Source organism: Sebastes umbrosus, chromosome 6 (assembly GCF_015220745.1).
Source record: "Sebastes umbrosus isolate fSebUmb1 chromosome 6, fSebUmb1.pri, whole genome shotgun sequence".
Lineage (NCBI taxonomy): Eukaryota > Metazoa > Chordata > Actinopteri > Perciformes > Sebastidae > Sebastes > Sebastes umbrosus.
In genome coordinates this window covers 9526844-9546886 of record NC_051274.1, presented here as the reverse complement: position 1 = coordinate 9546886, position 20043 = coordinate 9526844, and the positions used below count along the sequence as shown (strand labels likewise).

The 20043-nt window shown below is 40.0% G+C and overlaps 1 protein-coding gene across 1 annotated transcript; it reads left to right on the top strand.

Moving 5' to 3' along the window:
- Positions 1 to 2534: 2534 nt before the first annotated feature.
- On the top strand, positions 2535 to 18947 carry tm9sf4 (transmembrane 9 superfamily protein member 4). Its single transcript, XM_037771714.1, has 18 exons — positions 2535 to 2639; positions 4993 to 5103; positions 6755 to 6854; positions 6997 to 7153; positions 8674 to 8818; positions 9345 to 9468; positions 9643 to 9764; positions 10173 to 10284; positions 11247 to 11317; positions 11539 to 11671; positions 11961 to 12042; positions 12179 to 12254; positions 12457 to 12540; positions 13137 to 13312; positions 13442 to 13505; positions 13750 to 13869; positions 14362 to 14451; positions 15249 to 18947. The coding sequence occupies exons 1-18, from the start codon at positions 2622 to 2624 to the stop codon at positions 15396 to 15398; spliced, it is 1935 nt and encodes a 644-aa protein (XP_037627642.1). The 5' UTR covers positions 2535 to 2621; the 3' UTR covers positions 15399 to 18947.
- Positions 18948 to 20043: the final 1096 nt, after the last annotated feature.

The following is a 20043-nucleotide window of genomic DNA, read 5'->3' as shown; positions in this document are numbered from 1 at the left end:
GTAAATGTGCATTCATATAACAGCAAGCAATTTCATATGTTATTTTTACTTACTATTATACACAATTAATGTGCTTGTTTGTAGGCATTGTATTAATGAAGGTGGAGCCAAATCATAATTATTTGAAATCATACTACTTATCGGTATTTCACATCATATCAAAGGAAGAAGGGAAAAATACTGTCTAATAATGCTTTATATATGTATATAAAGCATTATTAGACATATATATACAGTATATATATATATATATATATAAATAAAGCATTTTATATATATATATATATATTAGCATTATTATTATATATATATATATTAGCATTAATATATATATATATATATATATATATATATATAAAGCATTATTAGACATATACAGTATATATATATATAAAGCATTATTATATATATATATATAAATATATAAAGCATTATTAGACATATATATATATATATAAAGCATTATTAGACAGTATTTTATATATATATATATATATACTTAGTATATTGATTTATATTAGTAGGCTAGTCGTTCATTATATGTTATATTATAATATATATATATATTATAATTATAGATATATATAATACTGTATAATAATGCTTTATATATATAAAGCATTATTATACAGTATTTTATATATATATATATATATATATATATATACTTAGTATATTTATTTATATTGGTAGGCTAGTCGTTAATTATATGTTATATTATATATTATATCATTTCAGTTAGGCAAGAGACCATTCAGCTGTTATATATATTATATATTATATATTATATATATATATATATATATACAGACGTAGGCAAAGTTGTTGGTACCCTTCCGTTAAAGAGAGAAAAACCCACAATGGTCACTGAAATAACTTGAAACTGACAAAAGTAATAATAAATAAAAATTTACTGAAAATGAACTAACGAAAATCAGACATTGTTTTTGAATTGTGGTTCAACAGAATCATTTTAAAAAACAAACTAATGAAACTGACCTGGACAAAAAATGATGGTACCCCTAGAAAAGATGTAAAATAATGTGACTATAGGGACATATTAAACTAAGGTGTGTCCTGTAAATAGCATCACAGGTATCTTCAAACTTGTAATCAGTCAGTCTGCCTATTTAAAGGGTGAAAAGTAGTCACTGTGCTGTTTGGTATCATGGTGTGTACCACACTGAACATGGACCACAGAAAGCTAAGGAGAGCGTTGTCTCAGGAGATCAGAAAGAACATTATAGACCTTCATGTTAAAGGTAAAGGCTATAAGACCATCTCCAAGCAGCCTGATGTTCCTGTGACTACAGCTGCACATATTATTCAGAAGTTTAAGGTCCATGGGACTGTAGCCAACCTCCCTGGACGTGGCCGCAAGAGGAAAATTGATGACATATTGAAGAGACGGATAATACGAATGGTAACCAAAGAGCCCAGAACAACTTCCAAAGAGATTAGAGGTGAACTCCAAGGTCAAGGTACATCAGTGTCAGATCGCACCATCCGTCGCTGTTTGAGCCAAAGTGGACTTAATGGAAGACAACCGAGGAGGACACCAAATCATAAAAAAGCGAGACTGGAATTTTCCAAAATGCATATTGACAAGCCACAAAGCTTCTGGGAGAATGTCCTTTGGACAGATGAGACAAAACTGGAGCTTTTTGGCAAGTCACATCAGCTCTATGTTCACAGACGAAGAGATGAAGCATCCAAAGAAAAGAACACTGTACCTAATGTGAAACATGGAGGAGGCTCGGTTATGTTATGGGGCTGCTTTGTTGCATCTGGCACAGGGTGTCTTGAATCTGTGCAGGGTGCAATGAAATCTCAAGACTATCAAGGCATTCTGGAGCGAAATGTGCTGCCCAGTGTCAGAAAGCTTGGTCTCAGTTGCAGGTCATGGGTCCTCAAACAGGATAATGACCCAAAACACAGCTAAAAACACCCAAGAATGGCTAAGAACAAAACATTGGACTATTCTGAAGTGGCCTTCTATGAGCCCTGATCTAAATCCTATTGAACATCTGTGGAAGGAGCTGAAACATGCAGTCTGGAGAAGGCACCCTTCAAACCTGAGACAGCTGGAGCAGTTTGCTCACAAGGAGTGGGCCAACATACCTGTCGACAGGTGCAGAAGTCTCATTGAGAGTTACAGAAATCACTTGATTGCAGTGATTGCCTCAAAAGGTTGTGCAACAAAATATTAAGTTAAGGGTACCATCATTTTTGTCCAGGCCAGTTTCATTAGTTTGTTTTTTTAAATGATTCTGCTGAACCATAATTCAAAAACAATATCTGATTTTCATTAGTTAATTTTCAGTGAATTTTTATTTATTATTACTTTTGTCAGTTTCAAGTTATTTCAGTGACCATTGTGGGTTTTTCTTTCTTTAACGGAAGGGTACCAACAAATTTGCCTACGTCTGTATATTGATTTATATTAGAAGGCTAGTCGTTCATTATATGTTATATTATATATTATAATCATCTCAGTGAGGTGAGAGTCTATCCAGCTGTTCAGCAGCACCACATCTGCATGTGGGTGTGTCACATGAAGAGATGGTTAGAGTTGATGAACCTCAGCACTTCCGTGACGTCACTAATGACACGTATTCAAAATGGCGGCCGCGGCTATGGTGAGTGCAGAGCGAGCTCTTCTTCATGAAACTCCTCGTCTTTCTTTAACGTCTTTACACATCAACTCACACTCAATGCTGTAACTACGACCGAGTAGACTCCTACCGTGGTCGATAAACAACCCTTTAACGTGTATCGCGTGCAGACTGACTGTAGTTTGTGAGGTTTGACTGTTGGTGATTTGTGCTAACTGCTGCTGGAGTTAGCATGCTAGCATCACCTAGCTTGACTTGTCAGAGAGCTGTCGGCTCTAAACTCTGATTTATACCACGTGTCTGGTGTTTTAAACTGGGCTGACAGAGAACAAATGGCCACGTACTCGGTTGTTGGACTGTCATTTGCTTCACAGGCTGGATAAACCAGCCAGCCGAACTTGGGCTCAGCATTAGCTGTTAGCATCTCTGCTAGCAGCGTCAGCTCGAGCTGGTTGTAGTTAATAGTGTTGATTAATGTCAACATGACAGCAGCAGATCAGCGACAAACAAACACGTGGATGAAGACTGTGCCTGTGTTATTGAACTGTGCTGCTACTGTCTGATAACACATTGTATGTCAGGAGCTTGCTAACTTCCTTTCCTTAGCATGTCATAACTCACAATGACTATAACAATGCATGTGCTCCTCGTGGACTTGTTCTCCATTTATTGTTCTCCAGCATTGAATCACATCATCACTAGTAGGCTTTCTGACACTGAACAATAGATGATGACTCTGTAATGTCAAAAGAAAACCATGTAAGGTATCTTAAGGACAAGATAATTACAGTAAATCGAGAAGTACTCCTCTCTCTCTCTCTCTCTCTCTCTCTCTCTCTCTCTCTCTCTCTCTCTCTCTCTCTCTCTCTCTTTCTCTCTCGAGTTAAACATGTAGTAGTAGAGGCACCTACAAGGCAACCACAGCCTTGATTCTGTTTGGATAGGCAGATCTGCAGCTTTGCACATCAGTCATCTCCCCCACCATGTGTCTTTGCACAACTGTTTTAAGTTCTGTGAAGTTGCATGAGTTTCTGCCACAGATTGGGGTTGGCTGTGGCTCTGCAGATAGAAAAGGGTCTTCCACTAAGTTCTGTACCCGGATCCTCCAGTCCACATGTCGAAGTGTCATTGAGTTAAACAGTGAACCCCAAGTTGCTCTCTCTGGTTAGGCCTTGCATGGCAGTTTGCTGCCATTTATGTGTGTGAGTGAGATTTGAGTTGATTGATTAAATTGATTTGGATCAAAGTGCTATATAGAAGCAGTCCAATTTGCTGGACTCCCCCACCCCACATTAAGATTGTTGTTGTCTAGCCATTCTTCTGTTTCTGTGGCTTTCTGTTTGGAGTCAATGTCTTAAAATAAAATAAATCTTTCTCTCCATAGTATCAGTATCACTCTGTTTCCACACACCTGTGAGAAACAATAGCTTGGATGTAATGTGAGGTTTTTCTCTTCAGCTCTTCAACAGTTGTATGCTGCACAATGTCTCTCATCTCAGCTTTGGAGCCCTGTAGCTCCCTGAGTGACCACAAGCCTGTATGACCTGTATGACTGAGAAACTTCTCACGATGGTCTCCATTCAGATTTACAGCTGTGCTGTAGTTTTTCCATAAAAGCAAACTACCATATGTAGTTCTGGGGACTAGAAAGAGACTTGGAAATATTAATATAACCTTCCCCTGATTGTCACTTTTCAAGTCTTGGATTTGTTTGAAATGTTGCTTTGACTTGATGATGTAGTTACTTTTTATAGGCATTTTACAAGATAGCTAAAGGCTTGAAGGGATCCTCCACCATTACTATACTAATATTGTACTACAACTTTATCCATGTTGTCAGGAAAAGTGCATTCCAATATGTAAAAGCCTCAGGGTAAACTTGGAGAGTCACTGAAATGTTATTTTTGGTTTAATGTTAGAGGATGCATTTTGATGTGACATTGTCCTCCACACACAAAAAAGAAACAACACTTTTGCAGGTGAGGTGTTAACCTCCCAAAGATGAGCTGTGTATAAAGTTACATCATGAAAAGGAAATGTTACAAAGTAGTTTTAGGTTTGCTCTGCCTGAAGGCATCTCTTGAAAGAGATTTGAAGCTCACTCTATCAATGCACAGCAACTGTCCTTCCTCTCTTTCTCATATAACTTGAAGCTCAGCATGGTCTCTGCACCTCTATAACAAATTTACATTATTTGTAGTTGGTCTAAAATCTTTTGTATCTTTATATGGCATGATGAAATACAAAATTTCATGTTTAGAATGTTTTTGTCTTGCATACACACAATTTTATCTGTCAAATGTCAGTACACAGTATACACATAGTATGTAGTGTTTGTGTCTGTGTGGTGAAACATTTGGTGATGTCTGTTTTGCAGGAGACGTGGTGGGCCTTACTGCTGCTGTCCTCGTTGCCTGTTGTCCGGCCCTTCTATGTTCCGGGAGTCGCTCCCCGGGACTTCCATGAGGGTGGCACAGTAGATCTTAAGGTAAGACTAAAATTAATTTGATCAACATTTCACAGATTAGCAGAAACATTGTGATATGTTTGTTCACTTTTTTAGCACCATTGCCTTACATTATGAAGGTCCTGGGTTTTAACCCAACTGTGGTGTTTATTTGTGGATTTTTTCTGATCTTTCCATATTCATGCAAGTGCACTATCCACCTCCCACACCAAAAACATGGATATTAGGTTGCTTTCACATTTGTAGTTTAGTTCATTTGGTCCAGACCAAGGGATAAAATGACGCATCGTAGCCTTTTAGTTCTGGTCCGTTTCATGTTGAACGAACCAAGAGCTGTATGCTGGAAAATGTACAGACTGATTGGTAACTCAATCATCGGACAGTTTTGGTGACTTTCATCATCAGCAGTGCTACATAGACCCATGTGGGGAAGTCAAATTCTGAAATAATACACGGTGTAGCACACACATGCATATCACCTCTGTTTTAAACTTTATTTGCTCTAATTGAGCAGGAAAAATCCTTGCACTTGTTTGCTGACAAGCATAGCGTTTTACCATGATTACCAAATGATTGATAGCTTATACAGATCGCTTGACAGTTCCCATGATCAGTTGATGAATTTAATGATGGTTTAGAGTTTGAATTCATGCTAACATCAAATATCTATTATCACCAAATCCTTTGGTTGGCTTACTTTGTTTTCACACCAAAAACAACCACCTGATTGGTGAAACTCTGGTCCGGACTGGGACGACCTGAAGAGGTGGATCTTGTTCCAGACCTGAGTTCGACTGACAGCTTTCATACCAACCTAAACAAACCAAACCAAACTAGATGGTCAAGAGCACCAGAGTTCGTTTGACCAAACAGTTTAGCAGGGACAGCACCTTAGAGACTTACACCTTATTATTGCCTTTGGCTGCACACTGCTGCTAATAAATGCCAGCCATGGGTTAATCCTTGGACTTTTTAGGGGTGTAAGGGGTCATTTTTTTTCTTTATTTGTTTGTCCATAAAAGAATACAATTATAATAATAGATATATGTACACAGAGACATTCACATATGAGTGTGTGCTGTACATACATCTGACAGTTTGTGAATTCTGTAAAACACATATCAATTAGCACAGCAGGAATTATGCAGGGTGTGTCGTATTATGACCATTAAAGAAAGATGGAAGGAAGGCTGGATGTACATGTCAGTCTTGGGCTTTTAGTCCATAATGGATAAGAAGTCAGTGATGTGGTGCTCGTAGAACAAAATAATTTATAACAGGTCCCAGACGCTGTACAGCCTGAGAGGCAGTCTGGCAACATAGTGAGTGTTACCTGTAGGACATCCATCCCATGCAGAATTCCTGCTGTGCTAATTGATATGTGTTTTATAGAATTCCCAAAATCCCAGTTTAAGCCACTATCCAGGTTTTGTGAAACAGCCCCCAGGTGTCCAACAGTCAACACTGTCATTGAGAAGTTACTAATGTTTGTTTAAGATGTTTGACTGGCAGGAAGTTACTTTTTTATGAACACTGGTCTTACTGGTCATGGTTAGAAAGCTCACACCCAAAGTAGAGCTTCAGTGTCATTCAGACCAAGATGTTGTGAGTGTAGTTTTGCATATAACTATATCTGTGACCCAGTCAGTCAGTCAGATCATTTGTTTTTCAGGCAGTGAAGCTTACCAGCTCCCGCACCCAGCTTCCTTATGAATACTACTCCCTGCCTTTCTGTAAGCCAGAATCTATTGTCTACAAGGGAGAGAACCTGGGTAAGTGGACTGCTGCTGACGTGTGGAGTGTAGTCTGTGAAGTTTCCCTAAATGTCTCACTTAATTTGACTTCATCCTGTTCAGGAAAAGCAATGTTATCTTACATTTTGCTATTTTAAAAAAAAATGTTTTTTTTTTGTAGGTGAGGTATTACGTGGGGACCGTATTGTGAATACCCTCTACAATGTTGAGATGAACAAGGATCGGAAATGTGAGATGGTATGCAACAAGAAAAAGCTCAGCATAGAAGAGAGCAAGCTGTTTGCTGAGCGAATCCAGGAGGAGTATTATGTGCACCTGTGAGCATCCCTTCCTCAATATTGTTACCCAGGGAATCACCCAGAATGCTGCTAATATTGACATATCGCCACTAGGGATGCACCGATTTATTGGCCGAACATCGATAACGGACGATATTCACCTTGCTGACTGCCATCGGCCTATCTGCAAATAAGATGACATTCGCCGATGGCAGTCAGTGGCCGATGTTTATCTCTTGTGTTGCATCAATTTTGCGCCGGCTAAATGCTGTGTTGATTATTTACTGTCAGTCTCGGACAACAGTAACCAGCTGCTGATTCGGAGAAGAAGCCACTGACTGGATATCACACGACTGTGGCATGACGGCGGGTGCCATGCGCCGCGTGGTTTGTTTACAAATAAAAGTGAGAGAAAAAGCGGCCATGTGGGATTATTACACGTTCCTCAGAGAAAGATCTGCAACAAAAACGTTGTTATGGTCAATGACATGTCAAGCAGTCAGGGTTTCTACGCAGTATGAAAAAGTAAGGAATTTGATTTTAGTAATTTCCAGGTCTGGATAAGTATAGAAAAAAGAAACGAGAGTATGGAAAAACATTTTTGTTTCTAGAAATAGGCAATGGCGTGTGACTGAACGCACACTCCTACGCAGAGCTGCCTCTACGCCTGTATGTTATAGCCAGGGCCGGCGCGTCCATATAGGCGTCCAGCCCGGACAGCTGAGGCAGCGAGGCCTGAAGCTGCACCAGCAGGGCGGAGCTCTTCATCCCCTCTGTTCTGCCGCTACCAGTCCACTAGTTGATCGATCACGGAACGCGTCGTTCTCTCGGACAGATAAAAAAATTAGAAAGTCTATGTGTGAGCAATATTGCTCATGTTTCAAATCGCTTTTACATTGAATTTTTGTTTCACAAAACAAATATTTTTGTTGGGTGGTGTAAGTACTGAAACGTTCTTCTCATTGAGTAGGTAGTTGTAGGCTACAGCAGCTGAAAAAGCTTTTTAAGCAGTTATTTTAAAAAAAGAATATTTTTCATGAGAAAGAAGGTTATATTAAAGGTTGTTTCATAAATTTGTACGATTGAATTTGTGCTCATTCAAAAACAGTGTAATGAAAAGCCGAATGGCTTCAAAACAGCTCAGTTATTTTTTTATTATAAGGAAGAGGTCTTTTATTATAATGAAGAGGTCTTTGTTTCCCTGGCACAACAGGGGAATAAATAACAGCGAAAACATTGGTATCGGCTAAATTGTTATTTTTAACATCAGTATCGGCCCAGAATTTTGAAATTGGTGCATCCCTAATTGCCACAAGGAATACCGTGCATTGCTTTATTTTAATTTATACCTTTTTGTTCAGTGACCACAGAACTGATTTGTAAAGTTGAGGCAATTCTTTTAGTACTTGCAGTATAATGTAGTTGGAAGATCATGTTTTTTTTTTTTTTTTCTGTTCTCATTCATATCTCTAAGATAGCTTGGTTTTCTAGCATTTGGATTTTTTTAAATGTTCAATATGCAAACCAAAACTAATTGAACATCCCTCTGTGCCTTTCAGTATTGCAGATAACCTACCAGTTGCCACCAGGTTAGAGTTTTACCCCAACAGAGAGACAGCCGGGGAGGAGGAGCAGAAGAAGGACCTGGTGAAAGATATCCAGTTTGAACATGGCTACAGACTGGGCTTTGTCGACAGCAACAAGGTAGATGGTATCTCCCTGATTAGTTTGAAGCTTCAAAGCTTCATGCATAACGTTGACATTGAAATTAACTCCAAAGTAACTCTAGAGCGTTGTACAGTCCAAAAGTCGACATTTATTGAAAAACGATAGATGAAATCATTTCCAGAATTCACAGCATGTATATTTATTGAACAAAATATTTTGCTTCGATACATATTTGTTGGCGTTTAGCCTTTGAAAAACCACATTTTCACTGCGGTCAAAAAACTGCTTGCTGCACACAAACACACACTGAGGAATATTCATTAAAGAAAGTTGATTTAATAAGAAAAGACTCACTCATTCAATCTGATGAATCACTTCATTCAAGTTAAGGGTGTTTGAGGATTTTGTAATGTTTAAGGGTGATGACGTCATGAAATACGAAGCTTCAAACACTATAAAAAAAACAAACAGCCCTAATATATTTATGTACAGAATGTCATATATATATATATTTTTTGAAAGATACTAATTTTTGTCTTGCCCCTTCTTTTCTCCCTCACAGTTTTATCTGCACAACCACCTGTCATTCATCCTGTACTTCCACAAGGAGAAGCTGGAGCAAGGAGAAGTTCACAACTACAGGGTGGTGCGATTTGAGGTCATACCCCAAAGTGTAAAAGTAGAGGGTAGGTGTCAACACACTGATTTTGATTAGCTTGATGTTGTGTAATGTTTCTGACCTATGGTGATTTAAAAAGTAGAAGGAGGAAAACACAAGTGTTGCCTCCAACGTGGCCAGTTAAGTAAAAATTGTCATCCCTCGCTTCTTGTAATACTTGTATGTATGTATGTATTCTCAGATCTGAAGGCTGTGGAAAAGGACAAGACTTGCACCTTGCCTGAGGCCAGTGGCTCTGCCCCACAGGAGATTGACCCGACCAAGGAGAACGAGGTTCTCTTCACCTACTCTGTCCGCTGGGAGGTCAGTGACTGCTGCATGGATTCTCAGTGACTTGAAACGTCTTGTAACCAGAAGTCAGGCCAGTCTGTAACCCTGAATAAATTCGTAAAACCACCCAAATTGCTGTATTTAACTAGGGATTAGTTTGAAATTAAAACGTGTTCATTAGTTTTTATCCATGTGATCATTGCTGGCTCTCTTTGATTCTCTTTAGACCCTTCTTCATTTAAAATCCAGTGTTACAAAGTCAAAACAATAGAAAATGTGTAACTGTCCAAATACAGATTCCAGTTGGACATTTTCTGGTTTATTAATTGCAAAGCAACAATATCAGATTATAAAATTCCTGTATTTTTTTTCCAGCTGTTTCAGTTTTCTAGGCTGAGGGGTTAAATAAAGCTAGATAAATGTCTTATCTCCTCCATGCAGGAGAGCGAGGTGAAGTGGGCGTCTCGATGGGACACGTATTTGACCATGAGCGATGTCCAGATCCACTGGTTCTCCATAGTCAACTCTGTGGTGGTCGTCTTCTTCCTGTCTGGTATGTCCAATTTCTGCTCAGCGCAACTGTCATCTCTTAAATGTCCATATCAACACAACTAAAGTACTGCAGAGTCAAGTTCACACTACATGACTTTCAAAGTGGTCAGGTCACAGCACTGCTCACACTACACAACTTGCTGTCTTGTAAACGGGATTCTTAAAGTCGTGGTATTCCCACTACATGACTGACCGGAGACTGGGTCACATACTACGACATCTTTCACCAGGAGGAATCCCCGATGTGTATGTCTGGTCTCTAAACTATGTTTTGTCATGAAAACATGGGAGAAGGGACACGGTAAATGCCATGCGCTAGACGGGATTTTTTTTGTTCAAGCAGTCCGTGTAACTTTCCTTATAGTCATAGCCTGTTTCTGCACGTCTTCACTGTTTATTGCCTGTTTCCTCTAGGTGCAACAACAACTTTGTCCGTGTTGCAAATGTGACACATACAGTAGTAGTTCCTAACTGTTAACCAGGTTTCCCCTCAACCTGTGTCTTGCGCTCTGATTGGCTGTAGCTGCCAAACAGGTCCAGATATTTACCCTGATAGATATCTGCGATGTGTCGGCGCTCGAGCGCCAAGCCAACGCTGATTTGCTCTGATCTTGGGCTTTTGTTGGGGAGCTCCAAAAACCTTTGGCGACTGGACAATCGGGGGCTAAAGTTGCGTAGTGTAAATTACGCACAAGTCATTAGGCCCATGGCAGAAATCACACAGAGTAAATACACATTTGATGTCTAATATTGCCTTCAATTGGTGAAATTGCAACACATAGCATTGACCTTGTGATTTGTTTACATTTCTTTGGACTCTGGAAACATTTAAAGCTTTGGAATGTGATGTAAAATCTATACTGTATTATGTCATATCCATAATTTGATTACAGCATAGGAAGTGTTGAGGTGTCTTGTCTTTCTAGCTGACTGACATGCTTCTCGTTCCCTGCTTTTTTTCAGGTATTCTGAGTATGATCATTATCAGGACCTTGAGGAAGGACATTGCTAACTACAACAGAGAGGATGACATAGTAAGAAAACACACACCTGACAAAAGACAGATTGCTTGGTTCCAGGTCTTTTGGGGGAAGAATGCATTTAATGTCTTGATAAATTGTATACCGGTAGATCAGAATGATTTGATTTCAGGGTAGCTGATTTTAGTGTTACTGAAATCAGATTTGGGGCTCTTGACATTTATTAAATCGGTTTATTCCTGGCATTTGACCCGATGTTTCTCCTATCTAACCAGGAGGACACCATGGAAGAGTCAGGATGGAAGAATGTCCACGGTGATGTCTTCAGGCCGCCTCAGTATCCCATGATCCTCAGCTCTCTGCTGGGCTCAGGGATCCAGCTCTTTTGCATGATCCTCATTGTCATCTGTGAGTTTGTTTTCTCTTTAATCAATTCCCTGTAGATCTTGACTACAGTGATCAGTCTGGTATGATCATACATGCGTATGATCATACCAGACTGATCACTGTAGTCAAAGGGTTGAATCAAACAGTTATGTTATTTTAGAGAAAATGTGAAAATAGCGAGATATCGTATATCGCGGCATAGCCTAAAAATATCAAGATATTATTTATAAGCCATATCGCCCAGCCCTACAATGTCATTGTAATCTATGAAATGTTCTAACCACCACGTGTTCCTGTGTGTACGTCATAGTTGTTGCCATGCTGGGCATGCTGTCTCCATCCAGCAGAGGAGCCTTGATGACCACTTCTTGCTTCCTCTTCATGTTCATGGGGTAAGAGCCATATCCATCTCTCTAATCCTCATTAAGAAAATCCCAAAGAGACAGGAATTTAAATGGGTGGTCTATTTTCAAACAGTGCATTTCTTTGATTTAACATTGCTTTTTCCTGTGGACGTTTCTCCTCTAGTGTATTTGGTGGCTACTTTGCTGGCAGACTGTACCGTACACTGAAGGGCCATCGGTGGAGGAAAGGAGCGTTTTGTGTAAGTCAATAATAACCTGAATCTCTCATCACTCCGGAGTTAGTGTATCTGCTTATTTTTCAATACTGCATACGCAAAGATTGTTTGGAGATCAGCGAACAAGGCAACCCCCTTGTTATGTGTTTAATGAAGAAGTGTTCCTGTAAATTGGTGCTGCTGTGAACGGAGAGGCTTAACTGTGTTTGTTTCGTCTCCCCTGTAGACAGCAACTTTGTATCCTGCCGTGGTTTTTGGTATCTGCTTCATCCTCAACTGTTTCATCTGGGGAGAACACTCCTCCGGCGCAGTGAGTATCACGACTCAGATACACAGAATTTAAAATGTTCAACATTCAAGCTTGCTAGATCTAATAACTTTATTGTAATTCCTACGTTGACATAAGAGTCGTAACAGATCACTTGTAATACTTTTGTTTAAAGGAAAGATTCACTTTTAACATATTCAAGTGAGGCTATGTAACTTCAAATCAGTTTCGGTTTTTACTCCGACACAACCTGCCATGAAAGAGAAAAAACGTTTTCTAGCAGATGTATATCTGACTGAGATCTGTTTCTCTTACTGACTTGAATGAGTGGGTGAAGTGTGAGAGGAGACGGATGCTCGTAAAGAAAAGGAGATACCCATGGCCTACAGTGAACCGGCCTGTACCTTTTGATGATGCAATCTCTGTAACCTAAAGCTTATTGTTCACACCCCACCCCCGTTTGAATATTTCTCACTGAAGCTTCAAAGCCCCAAAAGTGGTATTGGGGACAGCCTTAAATTCAGAGCATTTAGCTGAGTGGTTTAACATATAATTTTAAGATTATCAGTACAATCACATGAATTGTTAAACATCATCCTTTATCTCTGTGTCCCCGCTTTCTTCTCTCACCACCTCAGGTTCCCTTCACAACAATGCTGGCCCTGCTGTGCATGTGGTTTGGTATCTCCATGCCCTTGGTCTACCTGGGCTACTACTTTGGCTTCCGCAAACAGCCCTACGATAACCCCGTACGCACCAACCAGATCCCTCGGCAGGTCCCAGAGCAGCGTTGGTACATGAACAAGTTTGTAGGGTGAGTGTTTAACCAATCTGCTTTTAAACTTTTACTGGGGATGGCGGATGTTCTCTTAATGTAGGGTTTGAACTTTTGAGTTTGAGTTGCTTTCTTGCGACCGAAATGTTTTCTATTTGTTTCCACTAGAATCCTGATGGCCGGGATCCTGCCCTTTGGTGCCATGTTCATTGAGCTCTTCTTCATCTTCAGCGTGAGTACAACTGCTCTGCTCTAAATGTGTTGTGATCAGTTCAAAGCCAGATCACATCCTCTTTCAATGCTGTACAAGTGTTTGTGTTTCTGTAACTTAATACAGTTAGAAATGTAGTTACATTGTCTAAAAGTTTATTATTACATTAAGAGATACGTAACTGATGTGAAGTCAGTGGCTTTGTCCTCACATGCACTAATGTCAAGATCAATGTGTGTGTGTGTGTCTGTGTCACCACCTACAGGCCATCTGGGAGAATCAGTTCTATTACCTCTTTGGCTTCCTGTTTCTGGTCTTCATCATCTTGGTGGTCTCCTGCTCTCAGATCAGCATTGTAATGGTTTATTTCCAGCTCTGTGCAGAGGTGAGTTCATTTGGGCTAGGTGTGAATGCACATAAGTGCAGTAGATGGTCATTTTCTCTTTTGGTTGCATGGCAAGTGTTTGACTAAAAAGATTGCCAATGCTCTGCAGCTCTTTAGGCGGGTAGGTGGTCGAACTTAGCATTGGAGGGATTCTGGTACTCGCAGACATCAAATTGTTGGAATCAGCACGACCTGGACTGTCTGACCAATCAGAATCGAGTATCCAACAAAGCCGCGTAATAACAAACAAATAAAGCCATTAGTTACAACTTAATAACAATATCTTATAAGAAAGTAGAATTTGCTGCGTGGACGAAGTGTTTTATAAAAAATTCTCTTAAGTATAGGATGGTGTTTCTTCCAGTATAGTGAAGTTAGTGGTTGTGGAACCAAAAATGTGTGTTGCCAACATTATCCAGCAGTAAACACAGTTGCTGTTTCTGACTGAACCTTATCTGCATCATCTGTTTCTCCGTTTCTCCTCACTACCAGGACTACCGGTGGTGGTGGAGAACTTTCCTGGTGTCAGGAGGCTCAGCGTTCTACGTCCTCATTTATGCCGTCTTCTACTTCGTCAACAAGGTAAAAGCCCGAGGCTGCTTCAGACATCTCGGATAACCAGATCTTCTTTGATTCTATTGCAGCCAAGAAGATTGCAGCTGAAGAAATCAGTATTTTGTTTTTATTCGGACATACTATTATCATTTGCAGCAGTCATTGGAATGATGACACATGTTGTCTCATTGAATGAAATAATTTGTATCTCTGACGATGTCATCAGGATGGACGACATGACAGCTCCCTGAAAAGTGCAACTTCACTCTAGCTCTAAAACTGAGGCCGCTACAGCCTCTGAAAAAGTCTTTCAAGGCCTCTCAAGGAGAGGAAGAGGTTAATTAGTTATTTGATGATATAAAGAAGGAGTGCGATATCATGGTTGACAGCTGTGATTGTCCACCGCCCAATCACACGCAGACTCTGGCTCCAAATGATGTCACGCCTCTCCATCTCGCTGTGACGCCGCTCCAACTCGTGCACCATAAGTCAAATATCACCTGAGCATTGTGGCGCATTTTGCACAATTGTTCTGCTATGTCTGATTAAAGCTGCACATTAACGTAATGGAGACCTCTGTCTGAATGACAAAAAGATTAATATATATACTGTATATGTACAGGTATATATTGATAACTTGATGACACCTGCAACGTAATGTATTGAAAAGGGCTCTACTAGAGGACTAAAAGCAGAATATCTCAGCCTCTGCTGATTTGATTTTTTTACCATTTTTAAAATGTCTTTAGAAAACAATTAGGAAAAAAAGATTTGAAATGAACAGCGTATTGAATTTGATTCCTCTTCTCTTAACTTCTCCCCAGCTGGACATTGTGGAGTTCATCCCCTCCCTCTTGTACTTCGGCTACACGACCCTGATGGTCCTGTCGTTCTGGCTGCTAACGGGCACGATTGGCTTCTACGCAGCCTACATGTTCATCAGGAAAATCTATGCTGCAGTCAAGATCGACTGAGCGGTCACTCTCGCTGCTGTTGTCGTTGTTTTGGGTTTTTTCTTTTTTTCTTTTTTTTTTCGTCACATTCTGTTTTTTTAATGTATATATTTTTTATTCCTCATGTCCAACAAGCACTGACTTGTGTGTAGAGGGAACGAGAGGGGTGCTTTTTATGGCACAACAGCCCTGCCCACTGGCCTCATGGGGAAGAACAGCAAGGTGGCAGAGCTAAACCAGCTGTCTCTCTCTCTCTTTCTCCCTCTCTCTCCCTCTCCCTCTCTCTTCTATCCCCCCCTCTTCTTTCCAGGACCGAGACTCAGAGGCAATTCTCCTCTGATGGGACAGTTAATGTCTCTTGCTCTTTCACCTTGCACACAGCACAGTGGGCCAAAGCTTGTCAAACAAACGGTTTCTGCACATTTTTTGTTCTCATTTGTTGTTATTTGAGTCTAACTTATCCAGGTTTTTATTTGTGTCGTCACAGGATTTATCGCTGACCTAATGTCTTTCAATCATCTTCTGCAAAAGCTATTTCATTCTGATTTCCTTCCATAAATTCTGTTTTTACTCTTTCCATTGTCTCTGTTTTCAAAACGTTACGTGGGTTTCATTTCAGAGACTTTGGAGATCAGGGAAGGATTGGGGAGTCTTAACTGTGGTTATGGTGTTGACTTTGTTGTGTTGAACTGATATGGGTGGAAATAATGCTGGGAAGTTCTACATTGTAACATAAGATAGGGTAAATTAAATGTTCTATTATTTTTACTCCAGTTTCTATGTCCTGGTGTGACCATGTTAACCACGACTGTAATCAAGATACTCCTTTCTCCTTCCAAAACAATGGGTCTCTTATAAACGTCAAAATATTGGACAATTTGCTCTAAATGATGCAGAACAGCTCTGAATGGGACTATGAACCCGATGCCCTAAAGCAGTGGACTGTTGGGTGAAGCCACTGGAGTTTGGATTAAAGGAAAAGCTGCAGTCAACACAAAAAATGACAAGGAGGAGTATCCTTTTATATTTGGTCTACAACACAAATGTGTGTTTTTGAAGCTTTTTCCAGTAGAAACTTACAAAGAAGTAGAAACGTTTCCGCTCATTAACCATGCCGTCAGTGTAGCCTTAGCAGTGCTGGATGCCTGCTGAACTATGCAGTAATGCAAAGCGAGTGCAAAATTGCTGTTTTGTGAAGGTTAATTCAAAGGACCATTTTTGTTGAGAAATGATCATTGCCTCATTTCTTTAAGTTTGAATCTAATGTATGATACATTTTGTGTATAATATGAGAAAAACCATAGCCAGCAAGATCACATCTGTGCGTGTTTCTACCGATAGTGGTAGGTATAATTTGGACAGTGCTTGGATGGGTTGCAGAGCATTGAAATGTAATCCAGTGGTCTTAATAGATCTGTATAGTAATAATGTATTCTTGAATTACAGCTCATGTTTTTTTTTTTCCCCCTCCTTTTCACATGTGACCACAAAATATGGTTATATTTTATCTGTGTTTCATCAGATTTTATTCAGCTAAAACCTTAAAATTGCATTGAGAGCATGGCTGGAACCTGATTAAAAGTGTTGTTTGACAAGCAACTCGAGCTAAGGGCTTCCCAGAGACAACCAATGTATTTTACTGTAGCTGAACTACACGGTATATATTAATCACATTGCATCATAATCATGACATTAAAGGAATAGTTTGACATTTTGTGAAATACGCCGAAATAACAGCTGTCTGTGCAAAGCAGCTTATTACCTTATTATTTATTATTTACCTTGTTATGTTACGTTTGTCGTTAGATGGAGACCTCAAGTGGCGATTATGGTGGGAGTAAAGGAGGAAGTCTGACTTACTAGGACCACAAGAGGTCGACGTCTAACACGTCTATTATAAAGCGGGACAAAGTCTGCGTAGGGATGAGGCCGGGTGGATAGATGGGTCAAACAAACACGGGACTTTCAAAAAAGAGGCCGCTGTCCGTGTCCTGTGTAAAACCAAAAGTTGTTTTAAGTTGCATACGTAACTATGTTAGTACGTAACCATGTCACATACGTAACAGAAACTATGTTGCGTACTTATTTTAACCAAACTACGACCTTTTCTTAAACCCAAGTAAATAGTTCAATTTTACAACGTGTTTAAAACTGCGACCGTTTCACAACTTTAAATAGAACGGTCATATATGTCATTTTGGGAGTCACTGGCAAAGACTTTCTTTCCAAGAGTTAGATAACCAGATTGATACTCAAAACGTGCATTAAATATGAAGCTATACGACCAGCAGCTTAGCTTAACACATTGATTGGAAACAGGGATACAGCTAGCCTGTCTATTGGCGGCAAAAACTATCCAGGCCAGCTGTTTGCCTCGGTTTCCCGTGTTGATGCTAAGCTAAGCTGACCGGATGCTGCAGGTATAGCTTCATATTTAGCGTACATCTAACTGGAAGAAAACGAATGAGCGTATTTCCTAAAATGATGAATTATTCCTTTAAAGACAACAGGCAGAACAACAACAACGCTCTAACCCTCTTATATATAGATCTCAATCACAGAACAGTTCTCATTCTCTGGTGCCCTCTGACAGATAACACAAGTCCAACAGAACATTGGTATATTATTATGATGTAGTTAACGGTAGACGCTTGAGGCCAGATGCTAATCCTAATAGATCATTCTAAAGACTGAATTCCAACAAGCATAGGAAATAATTTTCATCAAGCATCACAAGCCCCTAAAAATAAAAGATTAAAGGAAACTAAACTCATGCAGCATGCAGAGAACTCTGAGTCCATCACAGTCTTCGTAGTTACCATCAAACTGGTTTTAGTGAAGAATTGAAGTGGGATAGGTGCAGAGATCAACCCTGATTCTCCAGGGGCAAAACGGTTGAATGAACGAATGACCCATTCTGCTGTGCCCTCGTCTGCCTTCATTATAATGTAGCCAACCCAACACTTGTTAGATGAGCTGCTTGAAGAGAGCAAGACGGGACAAAATTAAGTTACCGCCTGCCACTTGCTACGGGGACATGACCGCTCAGTAAAGCCCCGGAGGTGTCCTCAATTCAAATGAGTGTACTCATGTATTGACCATTTATTCTTTCATTTATTTCCACTCCCATCAGACGCTCGGATACCATCTCCTATTTACTGTGCCGCCCTCCGCCCTCTGTATTACGTCAAAGAGTTACTGATCTCTGACACTTGGCTGCTGTCTTATGTAAAGGCAGACTGACACTCCTCTCCTGCTGTTGAAGTGCACACGCCTGGGGAGATTTTTTTACACATAGACTTTTAAAAAGGCCGGGTCATGCGTTGCGTTGGTATGATCAAGGGGTTTACAATGTAAATAAAAGAAAACAGCTTTGTATTTGTTGCGTTTCGCTGTTTGTGGCGCTCTCTGTAATGATCCTGTCATCGTTTTAGCCAAAAGCATGAAGCTCATGATGACTCAAAAGGAAATTGTTTCTGTTACTTTTCTCTTTGTTTCTTTTACAGAATGTCCAATTACAAAAATGTACAATGACAAAACAATAAAATGATGACAAGTTGAATATGAAAATCAGCTTCCGCTGTGTTAACAAAATATACTTCATTTTTAAGGTGTGTTCAAACCAATAACACAAAGCAAGTTTTCATCTCGAGTCACTCGCACGAATACGGCTACTGGAGTATTTCGCAACTCACAAATATTCGCCCTTAACAGCGTCAACTCCTTCCTTATACCTCCATACATACCACATACCTTAGCAAAGGTTATTTCTGTCATCAACCATGAATCATGTAATACATATTTTCAGAACTTACCATGTAGGCTAATCGTATGGCTTAGCTCACTCCTTTGTTGTTCTGTCTCTGTACAGCACTGACGTTGAGTCATAGAGCTCCGGGTTCCCACTCACGGCTTCAGTTTGTTCTCCATTTCTGATTCTCGATGACGTCAGGAGAATCAACACTGATAGGCTTTCGTGACACAGCGTCATGCTAATCTGAAGCTCAAGTTAAAACACTTAAACTTCGTAGTCATTATTTACACCTTTGCATTGACTTTGTGTGTAATCACGGCGTTTGAAAAATTCGCTCCGTGTTTGGTCTGAACACACCTTTACACATGCAGTTCAGTCTCAGGCTGGAGTACTGACACACTGTTAATCACTGTCTGAAAGCACCTTCGGTCTTGTATTACAAACTGGGGCGTAGAGTTTAGAAGACGGCATTTTGACCGGACTTTTGTTAAAGGTGCTAATTGCGAGATTGGGAGCATTTCTATTGCCTCCTCACAGCTCTCAACATGGCGACGGATGAGCTGGCGGCGGCAACATTGCTGACAGAGCTAACAGTGTTAACCGGAGGGTAGTTGCTACGTTTCCAATGTTGGTGGGGACGGTTATCAGCAGTAACCGCTGTATGAGAGCAGTACAGAGCGGCAGCCATGAGCTAGTTAGTGGGGCACGCTCACATTCACTAAAAGGCATGTGCAGCCGGCCCGGCGATGTCAACAAAGCACAGAGAAGCTCTGATTACAACAGGTGGGAGAGCGACTTCATTCTCCTTTACAATATTGTTTGCTGCTATATTAATGCTCTAGATATTATATATTACACAGCTACTTACTTCAGAAATCAATAATTTGACACAAAAACGATCCGCCAGAGTCC

Coding starts and splice junctions, on each gene's coding strand:
- tm9sf4 (XM_037771714.1), top strand. Junction 7,154..8,673: donor GAGGAGTATTATGTGCACCT/GTGAGCATCCCT, acceptor TGTGCCTTTCAG/TATTGCAGATAACCTACCAG. Junction 9,469..9,642: donor CCAAAGTGTAAAAGTAGAGG/GTAGGTGTCAAC, acceptor ATGTATTCTCAG/ATCTGAAGGCTGTGGAAAAG.